The sequence below is a fragment of the Rhincodon typus genome, chromosome 18 (genome assembly GCF_021869965.1).
Source record: "Rhincodon typus isolate 14 chromosome 18, sRhiTyp1.1, whole genome shotgun sequence".
Taxonomy (NCBI): Eukaryota; Metazoa; Chordata; class Chondrichthyes; order Orectolobiformes; family Rhincodontidae; genus Rhincodon; species Rhincodon typus.
In genome coordinates this window covers 31,575,749-31,598,652 of record NC_063349.1, presented here as the reverse complement: position 1 = coordinate 31,598,652, position 22,904 = coordinate 31,575,749, and the positions used below count along the sequence as shown (strand labels likewise).

Sequence of the window (22,904 nt, the reverse complement as noted above, 5' to 3'; positions counted from 1 at the left end):
TTAGGAATTAGTTGTGAATAAATGTTTGTTCAATTCAAGTATGAGTTAGCACTGGTGTTAATGGGAGAGCAGCACAGCACAGCACAATGAAGCTCACTCAACTGGTTTTCCAGATACCCACATGGATGGTCACCATCTTCTTCAACCTTTACTCTTTCTCCTTGTACAGGCTGAGAAGCCTCATGTCCACCACCAGTCTTCAATCTCTTGCGGGGGGCATGCTGTATGCAGTAGTGAGAGTTGCATTCCATGAGCCTTGGTGAGAGCTGTGTACAGTGGCAGAGTTACAGTAAGTGGTGATGGGCCTGTAAGCGAAGTAGGGGAGAGAAAAATCGGCATTTCTTTTAGCCTGGGACATTGCACTGATCTGGGCCATTATGTTTGTCAAGATTGGCTGTGTCTGCTGCATGATCTCCTTTAGTGGTCTGGAGGAGAAAGTAGAGCCCTTTTTTTTTTTAAAACAACCTTGTCTACCAAATGGGGTACAAGCTTGCTGAGTTATAATGCTGGAGCGTCACAGTGTGAAGGCCAGATTTTGGCTTGCAGCATGCCCAAGTAAAATGCAGCTAGGGTTTAAATATGACACCGATGGTGTGAAGGTCTCAAAGTCCCAGCAGTGGCGAGCACTTCTGCCTCTCCTACCACATGAGCTAGTGCCAGCGATGTCAGGTGCATAACGAATAAGTTGAAGAGGAGAAGATTGTAGGAGAAAAGCCACGGAGGAGACCACAATTTCACTGAAAAAACACTCTGCAAAAAAAATGGGAACGTTATGGCTGATTCAGTCAAACATTTTGCTCAATGCTGATCCCTGAAACGTTGATGGTGGGTGGTTCAGTGGGGATAATGGCATTGATTATCGAGGGGAGATCATTAGGTTCAGTCCTGTTGCAGATCAATCGCTGCCTAACATGTATCTGGTGCATATTTAATTTATCAGCTAAAGCCTGAATGTTTCCCAGGTCTTGCTGCATATGGTCATGGACTGCTTCAGTATTCAAGGCAGTATTCTTAAAGAATTTTTTAAAAAGTTGTTGCTTATAAAGAAATAATATAGAAATAATAGAGTATGATACAGTTTGCATAATTTTGATTAAATTAGACAGCTCATACAAGTAGAGATTTGATGAGTCCAACTGCTTATTACAGTGCAGGAACAATCTATAATTCTAAGATCTACATACAGTCCAAAGTGTTTGACAAAGAAAAGTATCCCATTATAAGAAAGCAAATACTTGTCACACTGTGGGCTGACTTCCCACTCAGGAGTGGTACATTTGTGTTGTTACCTACTGACCATATATTTATCAAGAAAATAATCAGCCCTGTCGACAATGACTGTCCTTGCCACCTAATGAAAACAACAAGCGATGAAATGAAAAAATGTGGAGTTACATCCAGTTTCAGAAAATACCACAATAAAAGGGAACAAAAACATCACGTAAGTTTTAAAAAAACACAACTGATAATTCTTAAAAATGGAAAGGGAGGGAGCAATATTTTAGGAATATATTTTTACAACGTAAGTAGATCCTTTGAGAGGACTATGTTAAGATTCAACTGTATAAGAAATTATGTGATAAGTTCATTGTCAATCATTTGTAGTAATTAACAACATTAACTGACTTTACTATGAAGTTTTAGTGGAATCACTTAACTGATTTTGTAAATATTTAAATCCAAAGTGAAACTTGAGAACTTTATACATTCAAAGTAACTCAAACAACAGTCTCAGAATAAAATATGCTGAGGAATAATTTGCCACTGCTTTAAGACAAATTATTGCAAAAATTTAGCATATATTTATGCTTGAGACACACTGACCAAATTATAACTACAAAATCAGAGGTATGACTAATGCACTGGATTTTACAATCAAATTATTCTAAATGCTAATCTGTATTCAATGCCCACTGATATTAATCTGTATCAGTGTCATAATTATAAAAATGTAGGTAATCATTTAGTCCCAACAGATTGGAAAATACTTTCTCAATCTAGTCAAATTCTATGACACAAAATAAGGATTTCATTGTAGCTCCCTTTTAAGAAAGGAGACAGGAAGAGGGAGATGAAAATTGGAAGGTACAGTTGGATCACTTTAATTGACTAAAATCCTGAAACAAAGGGAATTTTATGATAGATTATACTACATCAATACTAAACTAATTTCTCTTTGTGCAACGTAACTCAAAATAGAGAGAAATGGTTTCAAAATAATATCCTTTTGAAGAATTTATCTTGTACCTTCAGAAAACTTATAAAGGCTGGACTGAAAAAAGCAATTGCCTAAACGCAACTTATAAAAACAGATGAAATATAAGAGTTGAAATACTAAAAGCATTAAAACACATTAAAACGAAATGAACATTTCAATCAAATGTACACTACCTCCAAAAGTGGAGTTCAAATCCTTCACATTTATCTTTGCATTTCAGACATGGGGCCCCAGCTCCCTGCTCATGGCCCAGGGTCATCTATGGAAAAGAAACACATCAGTCACTAAAAGAAAAACATCGCACAATATGTTAGCAATAAAATAACACAATTGACTATCAATAATGAATTGATTATCTGCTTAACAACAGTCAGTTTGGCTTTTTGATTGGGGAGCAGCTGTCCATCACATACCCACTCCTATTTGCTATTCCACTAAATTCAGTGAAAAAGGAAACACATTCAGGCTGTGCAGCTGGCAGCTAATCCATAACTGCTGATTTTATGCCCTGGCCAAGAGATGACCCTTGGGCATTTCATTAAGAGATACAGGGGGTTCTGCTATAATGCAGTAGTTGCGTTTCCGCACAACATTGCGTTACAGAAAATCGCGATATAGAAATAATGGGAAAAGCGGGGTTAGAGGTAGACCACCAAAACATATCACTCAAAGTCACACAAAAATCACTGAAAAGCCGAAAACACAAAGAATAGTACAGTTTGAATAAATGTTTAATTCATATCTAAAAAATGAAATAAAAGTAAATTTAACACATTCTCTTGAAAAAAATGTCAACTTGACTTGATAGGGGGAGGAGGTTTTGAGGTTGCTCTGTTATTAATGCAGGGGCTGAGGGTCGTCATCATCATCACCATCTTCAGATGCAGTTGCTGTTGCAGGGTTAGGGCGAAAAATAATTAATCTAGCCGTGGATGGCTGTGGTTCATTGTCTTCTGATTGGCTTAAAAAAAAGACAACCCATAAAAAACAATCAGTTTTGCTGCTTTGCCCTTTTTCTTCTTTCATGAACAAGCTGTTCATAGGGTGCCAAATAAGATCTCATTCCACAAACTGCTACCCTGCTGCGTTCTGCATTGTAATCGTTGTCCTCTAAGAGCTGCAACTGCTTCTCAATTTCCCTCAGAATAGAAGACAAAACAGAAGTGGAAAGCTCTCATGGTGCTGCACGCTGGACTTCATCTTCTTCATCTCCAGCTTCCACTTCCCCCTCAGCGACATGTTGTTGTGGATCAGCTGTAGAGAGGTCTTCACAGTGGGACTCAAGCAGTTCTTCAATCCTCACTCTCCACTTCTTCAAATCCAACTTGCTTTGCTAGATCAACACAATGTTCTTTGATTCTTGGGAGCTCCTCTGGTGGATCAAAGGTTTTAAAATCTTGAAAAAAATCTGGGAGAAGCTTCTGCCAAACTGCATGCAAGTAGTCCTTACTGACATCACCCCAGGCCTCTACAATAATGTCAATTGCATTCTTGATGTTAACACTCTTCTAAAATTGTCCTTATCCCGCTTAGTGGCTGCAATCAGCCTCTTAAATAAATAACAAGCTTTAAAAGCTGCTATTGCACCCTGGTCCATGGGTTGAAGGAGAAAGGTTGTGTTTGGAGATAGAAATAGCACATTGGTGTTTTCAGAAAGCTCAGCAATGGTGGAAGGATGGCTTGGTGCATTATCCAGGATGAGGATAACACTATGCATACTCAGGACAAAGCCCGCGAAACAATCATATGATGTTGATGCATACTCCTCCACGCACCAATGGAATTGCATTACAGCCAACACACGTTCGTGTTTTAGAAATGGCGTTCCCCTATTCGTCAGTCGTGTTACAGCCAATTCGCGTTGCTGGAACACGTGTATAGCAGCAACCCCTGTAAACTTAAAGTTGACACTGATATTGTATTATCAGCAATCCCCTACTCTATGGCCAGAGGGCATAATCTCTTAGTAATGATGTGACGTCTCACAGGGGCAGAGGAGCATTTTTTTTCTCTCAGATGGTAGTGAATCTGTGGAATTTGGCTGTCAAGACTGGGTTGTTAAGTATTCTCAAGCCTGAGACAGGCAAACTTTTAATCCATAACACAATCAAGGATTATGGGGAAAAGACAAGAAACTGGAGTTGAGGATCATCAGATCAGCCACGATTTCCTTGAATGGCAGAGCAGACTTGATGGACTGAATATCCAACTATTGCTTCTATGCCTTATGGTCTTATTATAGTGGAGAGATAAATTGGAAATATTACTTGACATTAAACTGTGGGGAGTGCGATACAGCAAGAGGTGTTCAAATTTGTAAAAGGAAAGGACTGACATCAGGATGTTCTTGACCATTCAAAGAATGATCAACTCTTTGAATAGACTTCTGGGAAAAATGATAACGGCATAAATCCTGGCAACAAAGACTAAGATGCAGCACTAGAAAGTTCTACTATTATTCTCGATGGATTAATTTTGATGAACCAAAAGAGATCATGGGCATTCATGAATATGCTGTGAAGAAGGAACACTCCAGAGAAGCTTCATGCATAATGAGTTAGATTGTCCATTCACTGTTATAATGCAGCAGTCACTGTGAGGAAAACAGCAATGAGATGAAAGGTCAGTTAATTTGTTTTCAGTCTGTGAGACGAATGGAATGTAGTTTACATTTTATGAGGACTTGTATTCCCATTTGCCACAGCTTCTGCTAAACTAAGATGTATGCTGCTGAATCACAGAATGCCAACTTTATCTACCAGAGAAAATGTTATTGAAAAATCGAAAAACATATTACTTTTATTGATCTGTCATAGCTGGTCTCTTTTGGATGAAATTTTGCAGACATGTCTATATTCTTGGGGATTTAACCATAAAAAAAATGTAAAGTTTATTTCATAAACAAGAAAAGTTACTGAACTGTCAAACAAACAAGTCTGAAAGTCTGCCATGCAGTCAGGATTTTCCCTTTTAGGGTCATTTTAAATTAAAAAAACGACGTCAAACACAAAATTCCCCAGTGTGATCCTCTGATTTTTCTCTGGAGTAGGAAGTATTTTTGAATACGATGTGAAATCAAAACGTTTTGCTTCCCTTTAAATTGGATGGCTGTTGAAAAGAACAGTATTGTGATCAAATGTTCAAGAAAAAAGGGATAGAAATGAACTGGTGTTTTCTGTTTAAGCACGCACTGCTGGCAGGTAGCCAAAATATTTCTGTACTTGACAACAGGATTTCTTCACAACAAGTACAAAGCACTGCTGTTGGGCACGGGAAAACTAACAAATCATCAACACCACCTGGACATGTGTCAAACTGAAAACAAACACTGAAAATTATTCAAGATATTCCGCAGCAGATCCAAATTCACTAGCTTTATAGGTTCCTCAAGGTCAGATTACCACACTATACAGTATATAGCACTTTATGTCCTGATTTCAGCTACTGATCTCATGCGGATAATTACAGTATCGTTGCTGACAGCACCTCCCCGTTGTGGCCTGCTCAAATTACAATTATTCCATAGAGCTCTGGTCTCATATTTACACAGGCAAAGGCACATGAACTGCTCAGCACCATACAGTAATTAAACCAAAGAGCTGTGCATGCTGGAAATCTGAAACAAAAGCAGAAATTGCTGGGAAAACTCAGCAGCATCCGTGGAAAGAAGGCAGAGCTAACATTTCAAGTCTAATGACAGGGTACTGCCAGACCTGCTGCGTTTCTCCAGCAATTTCTGTTTTTGTACCATGTTCAAATTGTTGTGTTATGGCCCAGTTGTACTTAAAATGTCAGTCCGAGAATTTCTGCAAAACTAGGGCTAAAGGTTCCAATAGCTGTTGTAAAACAAGAATGTGCCCAAAGGTATCAGCTCATTAATTATTTTCAAAGACATCTATGTTGACAATGTACATGCCTAAGATGAACCTACTGATTAGGTTTGGCACATTGGCTAAGAATCTTGCCACAAATTGAAAACTATTACATGCATTGCCTTTAATAGAAATGTTATGTAGGCAGGATATGAAACAGAGTGGATTCACAATTTCCCCTTTCCTACAAGATAATAAAAGTTAAAATAAGTAGTGTTTTTCATATTCAATTGTCTGTTACAGCAGTACATCTGGTGTTAGTTGTTGGTCATAATACATGACAACACACACACCAGAATCAAAAGATTGCACCTTCAAACCCCATTTCAGGACTTCAGTACACAATCTAGGCTAATACATCAGTACAGTAGTGAAGGACATTTGTATTATTCGGGTGTCCAACTAAGGCTGAATGGTCAAAATTGAAGCTCCATCTGACGTGTTCAGGTGGCTGTAAAAGATTCCACAGTATCATTTTTGAAGGGACAGCACAGCAGTTCTCCCGATGTAATGGAAATTAAAACTTCAGGGTTAAATTGGATACAACACAAATGGGTGTGGGGATCACAATGCCCAAATAAGCATTGACTGTTGGTTGATGTGCAGGAGCCTGCATTTTGGTAGAATGATCTCCGCATGCAACCAACAGTGAATTATATTGTTTACTCACTGCACACATTAGAAGGGGGCTCAAAAATGTAACTTGCTAGCATCACCTAAAATTAGACCATTCTTAAAGTTCAGAAGGTTGTAAAGTGTCTAGTCTGAAGATGAGATGTTGTTCCTACAGTTTGTGCTGTGAGTCACTGCAGCATTGTACAAGTTCATAAGATATAGGGACAGAATTTGGCCATTCGGCCCATTGAAGTCTGCTCTGCCATTCGATCATGGCTGATATGCTCCTCACCCTCATTTTCCTGCCTTCTCACCAAAACTCTTCAACCCATTACCAATTAAAAATCTGTCTAACTCCTCCTTAAAGTTACTCACTGTCCCAGCATCTACTGCACTTTGGGGTAGCGAATTCCACAGATTCACAACCCTTTGGGAGAAGTAGTTTCTCCTTAACTCTGTTTTAAATTTGCTACCCCTTATCCTAAGTTTATGACCCCTCGTCCTAGAATGCCCCATAAGAGGAAGCATCCACTCCACATTGCAACATGCTGAGGATAGTCAAGTAGGCGTGCAAGCAGGATGCTATGTTAAAATTACCCGCTATGGGAAGGGGGGTCCTGCTTGTGCACAGACTGAAGGTGTTCTGCAAATGGTCACCCAGTCTGTGTTTGGTTTCTCCAAAGTAGAGTAAACCACATTGGGTGTAGTGAATGTAATACACCAGATTGGAGGAGGTACAGGTGAAATGCTGCTTCACCTGCGAAGACTGTTTAAGCCCTTGGATGGTGAGCAAGGAGGAGGTGGAGGGGCAGGTGTTGCACCTTCTGCTGTGAGCTGAGAAGGTGGAATAGTTTTGAAAGCCACATTAGAGATTTTAATTGAGGAGATTTAAAGGAGAAGACTTGTCCTATGTGGGCAGAGTGGCAAGAGGCCCAATAAATACATGGTCAAAAAGCAGCGGGAGAAAATTGTCGTAGAAATCAATGCCAGGAATGCATTTTTTAATCAACCTGTTCAGATATGCTATGATACACCTCTGGAGCAGCTGGGATTTGAACCCAGACTTTTTTGTCCAGAGGTAGGGACATTACACTGTGCAAATTTAGTACTCCAAGAAGTTCAATGATTTTACATTAGTAATTGATGTCATCTTTAATAGCCATCCATGGTTTGCTATGGGAGGCACAAATGTCGCTGGTGTAGCAGAATGAAGGCATCATGACTGCTATGAGCACACCAGGAAATTCCATTAACTGCACAACTAGACTCAACCATTGCTCAATTCACCATCTCCCAATCACTCCTATTCCAGTGTCAGCATTTATTATTTAAAGTTCATAGAATTCACCTTAACTTCCTACTTCGCACTGCTTCACCCGTTGCTTATGCACTGAACAAAGAATTTTTTCATGTTTTCCAATGTTATGGTGAATAGAGGAATTCACCACTAACTTGATAGAACATGGTGCCCATTCTTTCCAGCATGGAATGGTAACCAACTTGGTTTTCAAATTGTGGACCCAATCCATGATATAGCCTCTGAAGGCCTATATTACAACTTCCACTGTGGAACAGGCAACCACACCAACATAATGCAGGGGCAATACAACAGGCTTTTTGTTTTGAATTGTCGTCAAATGGTTTCTGTGCTGGTTGTTGAGAGAGATGAGAAAGCAAAAGAGTGGGAGACTGATACAGCAGTTGGATGAGCTGATGACATTTAGCACAATCCACCATTCCGACAGTGGCAAAGAATGTCCCATCATGATATGGTGCAATATACAGCAGACCACCTTCAGTTCTAATATTTTATCTGTTCAGTATTGCAAGGCTCCTCCATAGCAGTTCAGGCTGAGGGGGCATTGGTTCATCATTAGTTTTGCTCATCATATTTCACCTCAAGCAGGGCAAGTTTCACTGTATGCATACTCACCAGGAAGGTGCACTTCAGCCATTAACAATGCAGATTGTCCCACCACTCAGTAGCCACTCTTGGCTTGCTGTGGTAGCACAAATGTAGCTACTGAGCAGAATGAAGGCATCGTGACTGCTGCCAGGATACCAGAAAATTCACTGGCAACGGTCACATGCTAGCTGTACATTGAGGAAACACCTATGGTTCTGCTCACTTTGCTAATGCTTTATACTACATTGACATGTGTCACCTGCAAAGTGATGCTGGTGCAGTCAGTGACATTATGGGAAGCCTGCAGTTCTACCAAAGCTGTGTTCTGTCTCCAGCTGATGGTTCCTGAGGTGAGCGAATGACAAAGTTAATCCCCTTTCAGCAGAGATCCTCAATGACTTTCTTATGTAATAGTGGAAACTTCTTATGTAACTGTGGAATGTTGCAAATATATCTCATTTCAGCCTGTAAAGGAGTCTGATGCTCAAAAGGGAGCAGCAATATGGTCTATGCCTGCTCAAAGATTTCAATTTTCACTGAGGTCTCAAATTTTGTTCTTTGAAAAGGTTCAGGTTGAAGAATTATTCCTCAAATATCCTGGTTGGAGATGGTCTCCTACTGAGAACACTATTCAACTTCCTCTAACATCATCCTTGGGTGGCACGGTGGCTCAGTAGTTAGCAATGCTGCCTCACAGCACCAGGGACCCAAGTTTGATTCCAGCCTCATGTGACTGTATGTGCGGAGTTTACATGTTTTCCCTGGATCTGTGTGGGTTTCTTCCAGGTGCTCCAGTTTCCTCCCATAGTCCAAAGATGTGCAGGTTAGGTGGACGGCTGTGCTAAATTGCCCATAGTGTGCAGGAATGTGCAGGCTAGGTGGATTAGCCATAGGAAGTGCAGGGTTACAGGAATAGGGTAGGGAAGTGGGTCTGGGTGGAGGGTTGGTATAAAATTGAGGAGCCAAATGGCCTGCTCCCACACTGTAGAGATTCTATGATCATTTTAAGCACTTTGTTATAATCTGTATGGTCTCAGCTCAATCTCACAGTCGTGTTGTGTTATAGGGTGCAAATGGTTTCTGCAGCAAAAGCGCTTTTATATTAACCCCAAAAGTGTTTGCAGACTTTAGCAGCTTTAGCTAATTCCAGAATGTTTAATGCATTTGTAAAGTTGTCAAGTAGCCAATACAAATCAATCAGTGACTAATCTTTAAATAACACTGGCCTGGGTAGGACGTCTCTTGTGGCACTGTGGTAATGACCTGATCTCTGAGCCAAGAGGTCCAGGTTCAAGTCCTACCTCCTCCTACCGCCTTAACATCTCTAAATAGGTCACATAGACAATCTTTTTGAGGAGGCCATGCCCATTGTTTTCAAGCTGTGTGCCATTAAGAGAAAAAGCATATTGATTGGAGCATAATGTTCCAAAAATGGCATTCCTGGATAGGATGAATAGCCAAGGTCTTTTCCCCAGGGTAGGGGAGTCCAAAGCTAGAGGGCATAGGTTTAAAGTGAGATGGGAAGATTTAAAAAGGACCCGAGGGGCAACTTTTACACACAGTGGGTGATGCATATATGGCATGAACTTCCAGACGAAGTGCTAGAGGCAGGTACAATTACAATATTTAAAAGATATTTTGGCAGGTACATGGATAGAAAAGGTTTAGAGGGACAAATACAGCCAATGGGAGTAGTTCGGTTTAGGAAACCTGGTCAGCATGGAGGAGTTGGGCCAATGGGCCTGTTTCCGCACTGAATGCCTCCATGACATCACTACTGCCTGTTCTACATAGTTCTGGCGAATATTGGTCGTATACAAATGGTAATGTCCACACTGAGGTTGTGTCTAGCCCTTTCTTGGTGGGTGTGTGCATGCACATCATACGTCATTTTGATTGCCGAAACAATGGCTACTACTGAGCCTAACTTCATATTCAGTGTGACTTAAAGTTAATCAGACTAATTATTTGAGGCTGGCAGGCAGGTGGTGGGGGTGTAGTAGAGGAGGAATAGAATGAATTACAACAGATTGATATATTCTATTTTTGTTGGCACATTTCAACATGTCACATCTATCAAACTACTTAACTACGTCCACAGATGAGAGCGGTGTACTTATGGCCAATGTATCCTAATTTAGTAATGTAATCATCATTTTTATCATTAACCACTTCTCTTCCATTTTTAGATAAGGAGACACTTTATAATGCTTTAAACACCTTCCAAAGGCCAAGTAGGTTTCATATGTTTCAAAGATACATGCATAACAGAAACCAAATTACATTGTAAGGATTGAGATCAATAAAGCAGGTTCATTTAGCATTTTTACTGAAGTTTGAAAAAGTAATTAAAGGTGAAATATAACGGTACCCTCAAGATACTACGTAGAAAAATTATAACTGTTGTGTAATACAATTTAATTCTTCTTTGAAATATAGATCCAACAGTTTATACGCTTTCATTTCTTTTTCTCAATATTATATTAGTAAAAGGTGGAGATTCTTAAGATCCAGGAAACTGTACTATTAGCTTTTTGAAATACCTAAATTAAGATCACAATTATTAAGCACACATTGATTTCGATATGTCTCAAGTTTCCTGTTCTGCTTTCCTTTTCCTCATTTTCTTCAGAAAATTGAATAAACTAGTTAACATGGCTTCCTTTTCCATTATTTGATAGTTAGAATATGAAAATAAGACAATAATTTACTTTTATTCTGCAATTTCATGCCCTCACAACATGCCAAAATGCTACATTCTGTTCAAGTCCATTTTGATTTGTAGTTCCTGTCACCACCATGTAACAGTAAGAGATAAATGAACAATGAAATTGTGTTACTGGTGCTGAGGTATCAACTACAGATCAACTTGTGTATGCGTAGATTGTAGGTTGAAGATCCCCTCAACGGACTTCAGTACAAAATCTCGGATTATACTCGAGTGCAAACACATTGGGAAAGTGTGGTGCTGTCAGAAATGCAACTTTTCGATTAGAGATTAACAGAGGCCTTGTCAGACCACTTGGAGTGGATATAAAACCCCTGATGTGCAGATGAGTTCTATCTGATATCCTGACTCATACTTTTAGCTCAATGAACATCTGAAAGTGGATTGCTTGAAAAGCATCAGAATACTCTTCAGGGAGATAGTAGGAACTGCAGATGCTGGAGAATCTGAGATAACAAGGTGTAGAGCTGGATGAACACAGCAGGCCAAGCAGCATCAGAGGAGCAGGAAGGTTGTTACATACTAATTAGTTGCAACAGTTCACAAATGACTACTTGTTAAAAGTGCTTTGCATTGGGACACCCTTAGGCTGTGAATATAAGTTCTATTTTAGCCACATGAATCATTGTTTGGTTTGATGTCTCATCTAAGATGTGGCGCCTCTGATTCTGCAACACTCCTGAGGTGCAGCACTAAAAGGAACTGTCTGAAGGGAAATGCTCAAATCCTGGAGCAGGCCTTGAACCCACATCTGCCAATGAGGTAAACCAACATGGAATGAGTGACTGCAGACTGAAAACAATGCAAGTGATTAACACATAGAAAAGAAAGGGAGTGACTAATAAATAGAAAAAAATGAAGTAACCTCAAGGCAGAAGAGGATACTACACTATTTAGGGTAACTGCAGTTAACAATTTTGTCAATCTCTTCCGTTTCAAAGGTAGATTTTTGCACGTCCATGGGTAGAAAAATGTGCTTAAAGCTACAGCAATCCTCTCAAAATCCTGCAAGACTTTCCTGACATCCCATTCACCTTCAATCTATCAACTAAGAGCTTCTCTTAATATATATGCTGTAGTGGCATTTAGAGCATATTTACATTTTACCGAGGTAGAGGCATGTTTTATGCAATAAAGTCAAACAGATCGATCAACTGGGTGTAGTCCCTTCCTTGATCAGATAAGACTGAGAGGTTCCAGGGCGTTTTTACCGAGAGGATAAAACAAAATGCTCAATCCACCTACCTTTTTCACTTTGTTTTCTAAATCCATTTGTTTTCCGCCTGAGATGTTCAAGGAGCTCGCCTCCCCTGTCAGGATGAAAGGAATCAATGACTTTCTGCCTCTTTACAATGTTTCAAAGCACTTCCGCTCCATTGCAGCCCATTCTTGGCATCAACAAATCAGAAAGCACGAAACATAATACACTCACCAATCGCAGTTGAACTGGACAAAGAACTGACCAATAAAGTTCAGACGAATGGGCCTAGCCAATCAGTTTTTGGTTGAAAGCACCAATTGGCTGGGGCTCTGTGTGCGGACATAGTGAGAGTTAGATATACTTTATCCCCCGGCACGTCCCACTGACTGAAATCCAGCGCTAGTGTCAACGTGCCCTTGGAGTGAGGAAAGGGTATCCTTATGTTTTTAAAGGGAGGGTCGTCCAACGTTGTTTGATCCTCCTGCTCGGCGCTTTGGTGAAGTTTCCTATTTCAGCAGCGCTATATAAACGCAAAGCTGCCAACCCTCTCAGCAGCAGTAAGCCTGAAACAGCCTGGTAGTAAAGTAACTTCCTGTTTGCTGTTTGAGTGGGTTCTCTGACACACTGTGGAGGTGTTAAGTCTATTAAGACTGTCGTTAAAAGTCTTGAATCTGGTTACCTGCGTTATTCTTTTCAAATCAGAACAGTGCGCGGTGAGTACTGTCCACTTGTGCCAATAGATGTTGTCTCCCGCTCCTGTTCCGACCCTGATTCTGACAGCATCGTGATCAAAACTGGAGCAGGAATAGGAAGTAAGAGTTCCAGAGCTGTAACGTGGAAAATATCCAACAGTGGTATTTGGATACGCTTCACTGGCAGAGAACCTAAGTGCAGTTAGGATGACCCATATGAAAGTTCAAACTATTGCTATGGTGATGTTACTTTAAAATTTAAAATAGTATTTTACTAAAATAAAACTAGGAAATGATAGAGATGTAAACGCCTGAATTAAGAGTAGGCTACTCAATGCTTCGAGATTGCTCATAAGATCCACAACCCTGCCCCCTCGCCCGTCCCCTCTCTCCAGTAATATGTCACTCTCTCGCTTAATACGAATTCCTCTACTTTTGCCTCAAAAATATTCAAAATTTCTGCTGCCACCGTCTTTTAAGGAGTTCCAAAGAGACTCAACCCTATGTGAGGAAAAGTTACCCTTCATCTTTGTCTTAAATTGGTGGACCCCTTTCTTTTTAAAGAAAGACATAACTCCTACTCCGTTATCCAATAAGAGGAAACGTTCTGTCCGCATGTACCCTGTCAAGGCTCCTCAAGATTTTATATCTTTCAATCAAGTTGTCTCTATTCTTCTAAGGTCAAACCTAGCCTTTCCAAACTTTACTATTAGTAAAACTAGTTCATTTCTAGTAGTAGTTTAGTAAACTGTCTCTGAACTGCTTCCAATGTACTTACATCATTAAATGAGGAGACCAATACTGTACATAGTACTGCAGATGTGGTCTCACTCATGCTCTGTATAACAAAGCATTACTTCCCTCATTTTATATTCAATTACACTCTCAATAAACAGTAGGATTTTGTTAGTTTTGAAATTACTTGCTGTTTCTGGAACTATGATGTTGTGGCCATTACTGAAACTTGGGTAACTCAGGGAGAGGAATGGTTGTTGGAAGTTCTGGGATTTTGATGCTTTAATAGAAATTGGGAGAGTGGAAAAAGAGGCGGGGGAGTGGCATTGCCAGTCAGGGCTAGTATAGCAGCTACTGAAAGGCAGTTCGAGAATGATATGTCCTCATCCCACCCCCTTGACCTGTCCGTCCTCCCTGGACTGACCTATCTCCTCCCTACCTCCCCACCTACACTCACCTTTACTGGCTCCATCCCCACCTCTTTGACCTGTATGTTTCCTCTCCACCTATCTTCTCCTCTATCCATCTTCTATCCGCCTCCCCCTCTCTCCCTATTTATTTCAGAACCCCCTTCCCCTCCCCCATTTCTGATGAAGAGTCTAGGCCCGAAACGTCAGCCTTCCTGCTCCTAGGATGCTGCTTGGCCTGCTGTGTTCATCCAGCTCTACACCTTGTTATCTCAGATTCTCCAGCATCTGCAGTTCCTACTATCTCTGTCTACAGAGTCAGTTTGGGTTGAGGTCCAGAACAAGAAAGGAGCAGTCACTTTGTTAGGGGTTTCTTAGAGACCCCCTAATAGTTGCAGAGAAATAGAGGAGCGGATTTGGAGGCAGATACTGGAAAGGTGCAGAAGTCACAGGGTTGTAGTCATGGGTGACTTCAACTTTCCAAATATTGATTGGAAACATATTAGTTGTAGTAGTTTAGATGGAGCAGCTTTTGTCCAGTGCATTCAGGAAGGATTCCTGACACAGTATGTAGATAGACCAACACGAGGAGAGGCCACTTTGGATTTGGTGCTTGACAACGAACCGGGCCAAGTGTTAGACCTGTTGGTAGGAGAGCATTTTGGCGGTGGTGATCATAACTCTGTTTCTTTCACAATAGTCATGGATAAGGATAGGTACATACAGCAGGGTAATGTTTATAATTGGGGGAAGGGTAATTACAATTCAGTTAGGCAAGAACTGGGTAACATAAATTGGGAACAGATGCTGTCAGGGAAGAACACTATTGAAATGTGGAGATTGTTTAAGGAATGCATACTGTGTGTGCTTGATATGTTTGTCCCTAGCAGGCAGGGAAGATGCGGTCCAGTGAGGGAGCCTTGGTTCTCAAGAGAGGTCGAACGACTGGTTAAGAGGAAGAAGGATGCTTATGTAAGGTTTAGGAAACAAGGAACGGAAAAGGCTCTAGAGGGATACAAGTTATCCAGGAAGGAGCTGAAGAAAGAGGTTAGGAGAGCTATAAGTGGGCATGAGAAAACCTTGGCAGATAGGATCAAGGAAAAGTCCAAGGCTTTTTACACGTACGTGGGGAACAAGAGAATGACCAGAGAAAGGGTAGGGCCAATCAAGGATTGTAAAGGGAATTTGTGCACGGAGCCTAAAGAGATAGGAAACGGTCCTTAATGAAGACTTTTCTTTGGTATTCACAACTGAGAGGGACCTAGTTGTAGAGGAGGACAGTGTGAAGCAGGCTGGTAGGTTAGAGGACGTCGATGTTAGTAAGGAAGATGTGCTAGGAATTTTGAGGAAGTTGAAGATAGATAAGTCCCCCGGGCCTGATGGGATTTATCCAAGGATTCTATGGGACGTGAGGGAAGAGATCGCAGGGCCTTTGGCGATGATCTTTTCGTCCTCACTGTCCACGGGTATAGTGCCGGAAGATTGGAGAGAGGCAAACGTCATTCCCTTGTTCAAAAAAGGGAATAGGTATAACCCTGGAAATTACAGGCCAGTTAGTCTTACATCAGTGGTAGGCAATTTATTGGAAAGGTCTCTGAGAGATAGGATTTATGATCACTTGGAAAGGTGCAGTTTGATTTGTGATAGTCAGCATGGATTTGTGAGTGGTAGATTATGCCTCACAAACCTTATTGAATTCTTTGAAGAGGTGACCAAACATGTGGATGAAGGTAGAGCAGTGGATGTGGTATACATGGATTTAAGTAAGGCGTTTGATAAGGTTCTCCATGGTAGGCTCATGCAGAAGGTAAGGAGGCATGGGATAGGGGGAAATGTGGCAGATTGGATTCACAATTGGCTGACTCTTAGAAGATAAAAGGTGGCAGTGGATGGAAAATATTCAACGTGGTGCTCAGTTACGAGTGGTGTACCACAAGGATCTGTCCTGGGTCCTCTTCTCTTTGTGATTTTTGTAAATGATTTGGATGAAGGAGTGGAAGGGTGGATTAGCAAGTTCACGGACGATACGAAGGTGGGTCGCGTTGTGGGCAGTGCGGAGGGCTGTTCTAGGTTACAAAGGGACATTGATAGGATGCAGGGCTGGGCTGAGAAGTGGCAGATGGAGTTTAAACCTGAAAAGTGTGAGGTGATTCGTTTTGGAAGGACAAACTTGAAAGCAGAATACAGGGTTAACGGAAAGATTCTTGGCAGTGTGGAGGAGCAGAGGGATCTTGGGTTTCATGTTCACAGTTCCCTGAGACCTGCCACCCAGGTGGATAGAGTTGTTAAGAAGGCGTATGGTGTGTTAGCTTTCATTCATAGAGGGATCGAGTTCAAGAACCGTGAAGTTATGTTCCAGCTATACAAAAGCCTGGTTCGGCCACATCTGGAGTATTGTGTCCAGTTCTGGTCGCCTCATTACAGGAAAGATGTGGAGGCATTGGAAAAGGTGCAGAGGAGATTTACCAGGATGTTGCCTGGAATGGAGGGAAGGTCTTACGAGGAAAGGTTGAGAGACTAGGGCTTTTCTCTTTAGAACGACGAAGGATGAGAGGTGACCTGATAGAAGTGTACAAAATGATCAGAGGTATAGATAGAGTGGACAGCGAGAGACTTTTTCCTGGAGTGGAGGTAGCTATTACAAGGGGGCATAGTTTTAAAGTGAGTGGAGGTAGATAAAGGAGAGACGTCAGAGGTAGGTTCTTTACTCAGAGAGTGGTCGGGGCGTGGAATGCATTGCCGGCGAAGGTAGTGGAGTCGGCCTCATTAGGGGCATTTAAGCGGCAATTAGATAGGCATATGGATGATAGTATAAGGTCGGGGTGGAGGTTAGATAGACCTTAGGATTAGGGTAAAAGTTCGGCACAACATTGTGGGCCGAAGGGCCTGTACTGTGCTGTACTGTTCTATGTTCTATGTTTTGCAAACTAACTTTTTGTGATGTATCTACTGGGGCACCCAGAATCACTGCATTTTATAATTCTCTTGCCATTTTGAAAAGATACTTTCAAAAAAATTTTTCCTACCAATGTGTTTAGCAGATTATTGTTTGTGAGAGTTTGCTCTATACAAATTGGCAGCCACATTTATACAAATCCACCAAAGTCCTGCAGGGTCTGAATGGCACCTTAACAGGATAGATGAACGTATAGCCTTGGTACTTCTGTGCTGTGCAAGGCAATAAATAAGTAAAGCAGAACCAGTTGATCTAATACATATAGATTTTAAAAGGCATTTGATAAGGTGCCACATGTAAGGCAACTCAATAAGATAAGAGCCCTATTGTGTTGGGTTATTAGCATGGATAGATAATTAGGCAATTAATAGAAGACAGAGCCATTCTTAGGATGACAACAATCCATGTTCACTGCTCAGCAAGAAAGCTGCATAGATCTCAACTCATTCTTAAAATGGAAGAATTCGTCAAACAGCAGCCAAGTAAATGAATTAAAATAACAATTTCCAAAACACTTCCAAGGATAGGGAAAACTGAGCTACTTTACAATGAAGGCAGGTGCCAAACCCAACTGCCTACTCCCATCCAGTCCCACACTCACTCCTAAAAAAGGGAAGAAGTGAGATTGAGGCAATGTTTCATAAGGGGTTCTTATGCCTGAAACACACCTGACCATGTGATGCTCTGAGGGATCAGCTGTGAGTGGACTCCCTTACTGTGAGGCTACGACAACCAAGATTATCCATTGTCCAAAAATTAAATGGCATCATCTGAATTAAACAGCAACTTTTTTGCTTTCAGCAGCTATTAGACAGAAGAGCTGTCTATCCTGATTCTTGTCAGAAACTATAAGTACACAATTACTAACTATAAAGGCAAGGAATACAGACCCTCAAAGAATGAAGACTGTCCACAACCTCAAAATGAATTCTGTATGCATTCAGGGAGATTGATGAAAGCACTCTGTAGACTAACAATGTCAAGCTCAGCTTTGTTAGGGAGTAACGTGCGGAAGGATGTGTAAATCATATAAATAGTAAATGGGGTAGAGATGTGGGGGAATGTGTGGATAAAGGTTAAGTACAGTTTAATTGTAATAATAGCTACTGAACATATGTGTATAGAGCTATGTCAGGATGATGTCAGATCACATGGAACTGGGATCCGAGTCCGTAGGGTTCAAAAATTGATCACTCTTACTCTGTTCTGTATATAGTGAATATACTTAATAAAGATTATTGATGTTCATTAACATGAATGTTGACTACCTTCTATCAACAACCCAGACATGATTCTACTTTGGTTAGGGTGTAAAATACAGAACTAGCTGTATTGATAGATGCATACATTCTCCTTATGGTGTTAATTCATTTACATATCATGCTTTTCATTAAGTCATCCTCATCTAAATCAATGGATTCTCATTCTTAACATTCTATTGACTGCCAAGGGGGTTGATTAGATCACTCAGTTGGATGGGTAGGTGGCAGAGTGATGCCGACAGTATGCAGTGAATTCCTACACCAGCTGAAGTTACCATGAAGGATTATCCTTCTTGACTTCTCGCCTCATCTGAGGCATGGTGACCCTCAAACTAAATCACAACCATCTCTCTCTCTACTGAGAGAGCAGCCTTAAGGTCTGGTAAAAGTATAGTGATTTTACGTTTTAATTAACAGCCAACAACAAAGTCATCAAATTCATGTTTGATACTGAATAATCTAATAAGCTTCCTTTCTTCGATATCCTAGTTATGAAATCAGCCAGAGGATGTTCCATTATCACAAAGCTACCTTCACCGGACCCTATATATGTTGGGATTCCCACAGTCCCATGTGCTATAAGGTTTGACCTATTAGCAACTTCCTAAATAGGGCCTGCACCATTAGTTCAGCATACGAGTTTGATGCTGAAATAGGGGTCATCAAATCCATCCTGTGGGAAATAGGCTGCCACAATTATATGGTACAGTGGCACAGCGGCTAGCACTGCTCCCTCACAGTGACAGGAACCTAGGTTTGATTCCACCCTCGGGTGACTGTGTGGAGTTTACACATTCTCTCTGTATCTGCATGGGACAACTCTGGGTGCTCTGGTTTCCTTCCAACATCCAAAGATTTGCAGGGTAAGTGGCTTGGCCATGTTAAATTGCCCATAGTGTCCAGAGATGTGCAGGCTAGGTGGATTAGCCAGGGGAAATGCAGGGATAGAGGGTGGGTCTGGGTGGGACACTCTTCAGATGGTTGGTGTGGACTTGATGGGCCAAACAGCCTGCTTCCACGCTGTAGGGGTGTTATGATTTCTTGCTATATTTTGCACAAACTGAAGGATGGCCTTATAGTTGTCACTTCTGGTTCTGTGAAGTGCCCAGACCACCTCAGATTTCCATGGAAAGTGAGGTATTTATATTGTTTGACTAATAGGTGAAGCTAGCTATTTCATCACAACAGAATACATGGCAGCCATTTGCTGGTTCATCTCTGAGGGCAATGCCTTGCCTGATGCAGATATTTATCTAAAATTTACTGGCTTAGCCGAAATGAAATTATGTTAAATGAAATGAGTTGGAGACAACGTATGAAGACTGCTGATGATCCACTAATTAGAAAGGTCACAATATGTTGTAGTGATATAAGTGGTATTCAACACTAAAAGGAAACTGCTGTGAGGTCAAAAATCATTCTTCTATTATCTAAATATGTGGTGTATGAATTTCAGTGTCGAAATGTAGGCCATATGTCCTAAAGACTAGTGGATTTATCAAACGGCATATTCCTCCAGCTAATTGTATCAAGTGACGTACTAACCTTACCCAATCCAAAACTTGCAGTAGTGTGTTTAACATTAGGTGTGATTCAGCAATTGGACAATGTTTGCTGAATAGTCCTGAGTATGTGAAGAATTACACTGACAACCAATTTAGGATTGACAGTCACGCTCATATGTGGCAGATTTAAATGTTCTGGAAACTATATATATTAATACACAGGGCCCTGTTTTTTGCACCTGTTTCACCACAACAGAATAGGTGACAGCCATTTGCTGGTTCACCTCTGAGGGCAATGCCTTGTCTAATGTAGATATTAACCTAAATGAAATTAAGTTGAATGAAATGAGAAGGAGACAACATTTGAAGCCTGGCAATAACAGAATAATTAAAAAGGTCATGGGTTTTAAATTGTTTCTGTATTATACTGAACGGATGTGCATGTTTGTTGTAACATTGTAATTCAGCAGTAATAGACTGAACTGTCACAGTAACTCTTGAAAAGCTAAAGTTTTGTTGAAAACAGACGTAATAAATCAGATGTGATAACATGGACTACCTACCAGCTGAATTTTTGATGGTCATAGAATTGTGCTGTGTAAATATCACACAGTTGATTGGATGACATAAAAGTGGTGAACAGTGAGTACAAACTAAGCTGACGTCAACGTTTATTAAAAGCAAGAGATAGCATTTTTCCAAGGAGATATATGCTCGATTATTTGATTGTTTAAACCAACATGGAAAGCATGACAGATTTGTGATGTATGCCAGCTGCCAAAGTGATTGCTGCAGACTGAATAGTGGCAAGAGTTTAAATGCATAGCCTCTCTGCATGAAAAGAGAATTAAAAAAAACCTCTTGTCTCATGGCAGAAATTGGCTAGCATGGGGAAACAAAAGTTTGATCAACACCTAGAAGTTGAGACGCAGCAGGCTGATCACTATTCTGGTCTGATCTTCAGACAAGTCCACGTAATGGTTCACTTGTGATGTAAGTATTGTATGGATAAAATGTTTGCATTATTTCTTGTAGTGTACTTTGCTGTAATAAAGAAAATTGGGTATATTCCGTGGTTAGAACTGCCTTGGGTCATTGATGTTCAGAGCAAACCTGATGAACCAGGGAAAATGGGAATAAAAGGCTACATTAATCAGTATCAACCCATCTGATTTTAAACAAAGCCTGGCAGTCAAATGTCAATCATAATTAACTGGTGCATTTTCCTTGGCAATGCCTCTTCTCATCAGAACCCACTTGCCAACCAATCACCATTCTCCTGTCAAACAATAATAATGTCAGTTTTCCCCTTAAAATGGTATTCTTATGAATTGTCCTGATGTGTAAGATGAAAAATGTCAACAAAATGTGTCTCTTTCCAGCAATATTCAAGTCCTGTACCATCAAATGACTGTTTAAAGATGTAAGAAAGAAAAACTTCCTGCCAAAAATGGCGCTAGGGACTGGCAAATAACATTTAGAGCATAAAATACATCGGTGACAAAAAAAATTAAATCTCAACTATAGAGAATATATAGCTTCCGGAGGATATAGGTCGCGTGGAAAACAACTTTAAAATGAATCTTGAGTCACTCAATGAGGTTAAAGACCTCATTAACTTTACATTAAAGCAAAATCAGGTTAAGCAGGGCAACGTTAATTGAGGACTACCTGTGTTACAAATACAAAGCCTCATTCCCTCAAATATTAAATGGTGTTGGAGATTTTTGTTTCTTTCCCTCTTTCATCTCATTTTCTGTGCCTTCGTTTTAAATATTGGATTGACTCACTAATATTTAAGCTTCTTATTTGCTTTTTATTCGCAGTCTTCAAATGTGACTAACTCATGAGACAGCACAAGAGACTGTTCAGCCCATCTTGTCTGCACTCCTTGAAAGTGCAATGCAGTAAGTTTAACTCCCCCACTCTTCCCTGTATCCTTACATTTTATTTTCCTTTATGTATTTTGACTATTACTTTGGAAGCTAATAATGAATACATGTCCATAACCTGATCATTTGAAACTAGTTGTGAAAAATGCTTTTTTTTTTCACATAAATTCTGGTTCTTTTATCATCGGCTTAAATCCTTCTGGTTTTGACCCTACAACAATTGGAAGTAATTACTTTTTATTTATACTAAATCCTTCATAATCTTAAATGTCTCTATCCAAGAGAGATAGTAGGAACTGCCGATGCTGGAGAATCTGAGATAACAAGGTGTAGAGCTGGATGAACACTGCAGGCCAGGCAGCATCAGAGGAGCAGGAAAGCTGATGTTTCGGGTCTGGACCCTTCTTCAGAAAAAAGCTGTTCCATTAGGATGGGCTTAATTTAATCCAGGTGACCGTCCTGCCGAATTGTATAACTATGTTCGTAGATAAGGCTTTAAACAAAATTTTTTTTGGGGGGGTGCACGGTGTGATGTTCAATTGAAGGGAAGTTTAAAAGAATAAAAAGAAACAAGACAGTAGAGGTGTGTAAGATTGTTTATCCAAATGCATAAGCATTTGTAGCAAGATAAATGAGTTGACGGCGCAAATAGAAATAAATGAATATGATTTGATAACTATTACAGAGATGCTGTTGCAATGTGACCAAAACTAGGAATTCAAGGGTACATAGGAGTTCTGCTATAACACGTATTCTGGCAACGTGAATTGGCTATAACATGACTGACGAATAGGGGAACACTATTTCTAAAAAGTGAACTTGGGTTGGCTATAACACGAATAAGCATTATTTAAAATTGCAGCTCATCTAAATAGAAGAATGGACTCCAATGCTAAATTGATGGTATAAGTAAAA

General features: G+C 40.4%; 2 protein-coding genes across 3 annotated transcripts in view; one reads left to right on the top strand and one right to left on the bottom strand.

Annotated features, from left to right (window-relative positions):
* tes (testis derived transcript (3 LIM domains)) overlaps window positions 1–13,347 on the bottom strand; it is a 47,257-nt gene extending 33,910 nt beyond the window's left edge. The window contains exons 1-3 of the mRNA XM_020511536.2: window positions 13,220–13,347; window positions 12,585–12,649; window positions 2,392–2,477 (exon numbers count right to left, since the gene is read on the bottom strand). Of these exons, the coding sequence (XP_020367125.1) occupies window positions 2,392–2,477; window positions 12,585–12,611 (113 nt within the window). The 5' untranslated portion in view covers window positions 12,612–12,649; window positions 13,220–13,347. The remainder of the gene's footprint in view (window positions 1–2,391; window positions 2,478–12,584; window positions 12,650–13,219) is intronic.
* The window catches only part of LOC109933517 (transcription factor EC), a 148,938-nt gene continuing 138,905 nt past the window's right edge, over window positions 12,872–22,904 (top strand). Inside the window, exons 1-3 of one of the 2 annotated variants that reach the window (XM_048607527.1) lie at window positions 12,872–13,253; window positions 20,973–21,090; window positions 21,924–22,004. The gene's annotated coding sequence lies outside the window, so the exon portion shown is untranslated. Of the gene's footprint in view, window positions 13,353–20,972; window positions 21,091–21,923; window positions 22,005–22,904 lie in introns of both variants that reach the window. The other variant, XM_048607528.1, reaches the window with a different exon arrangement.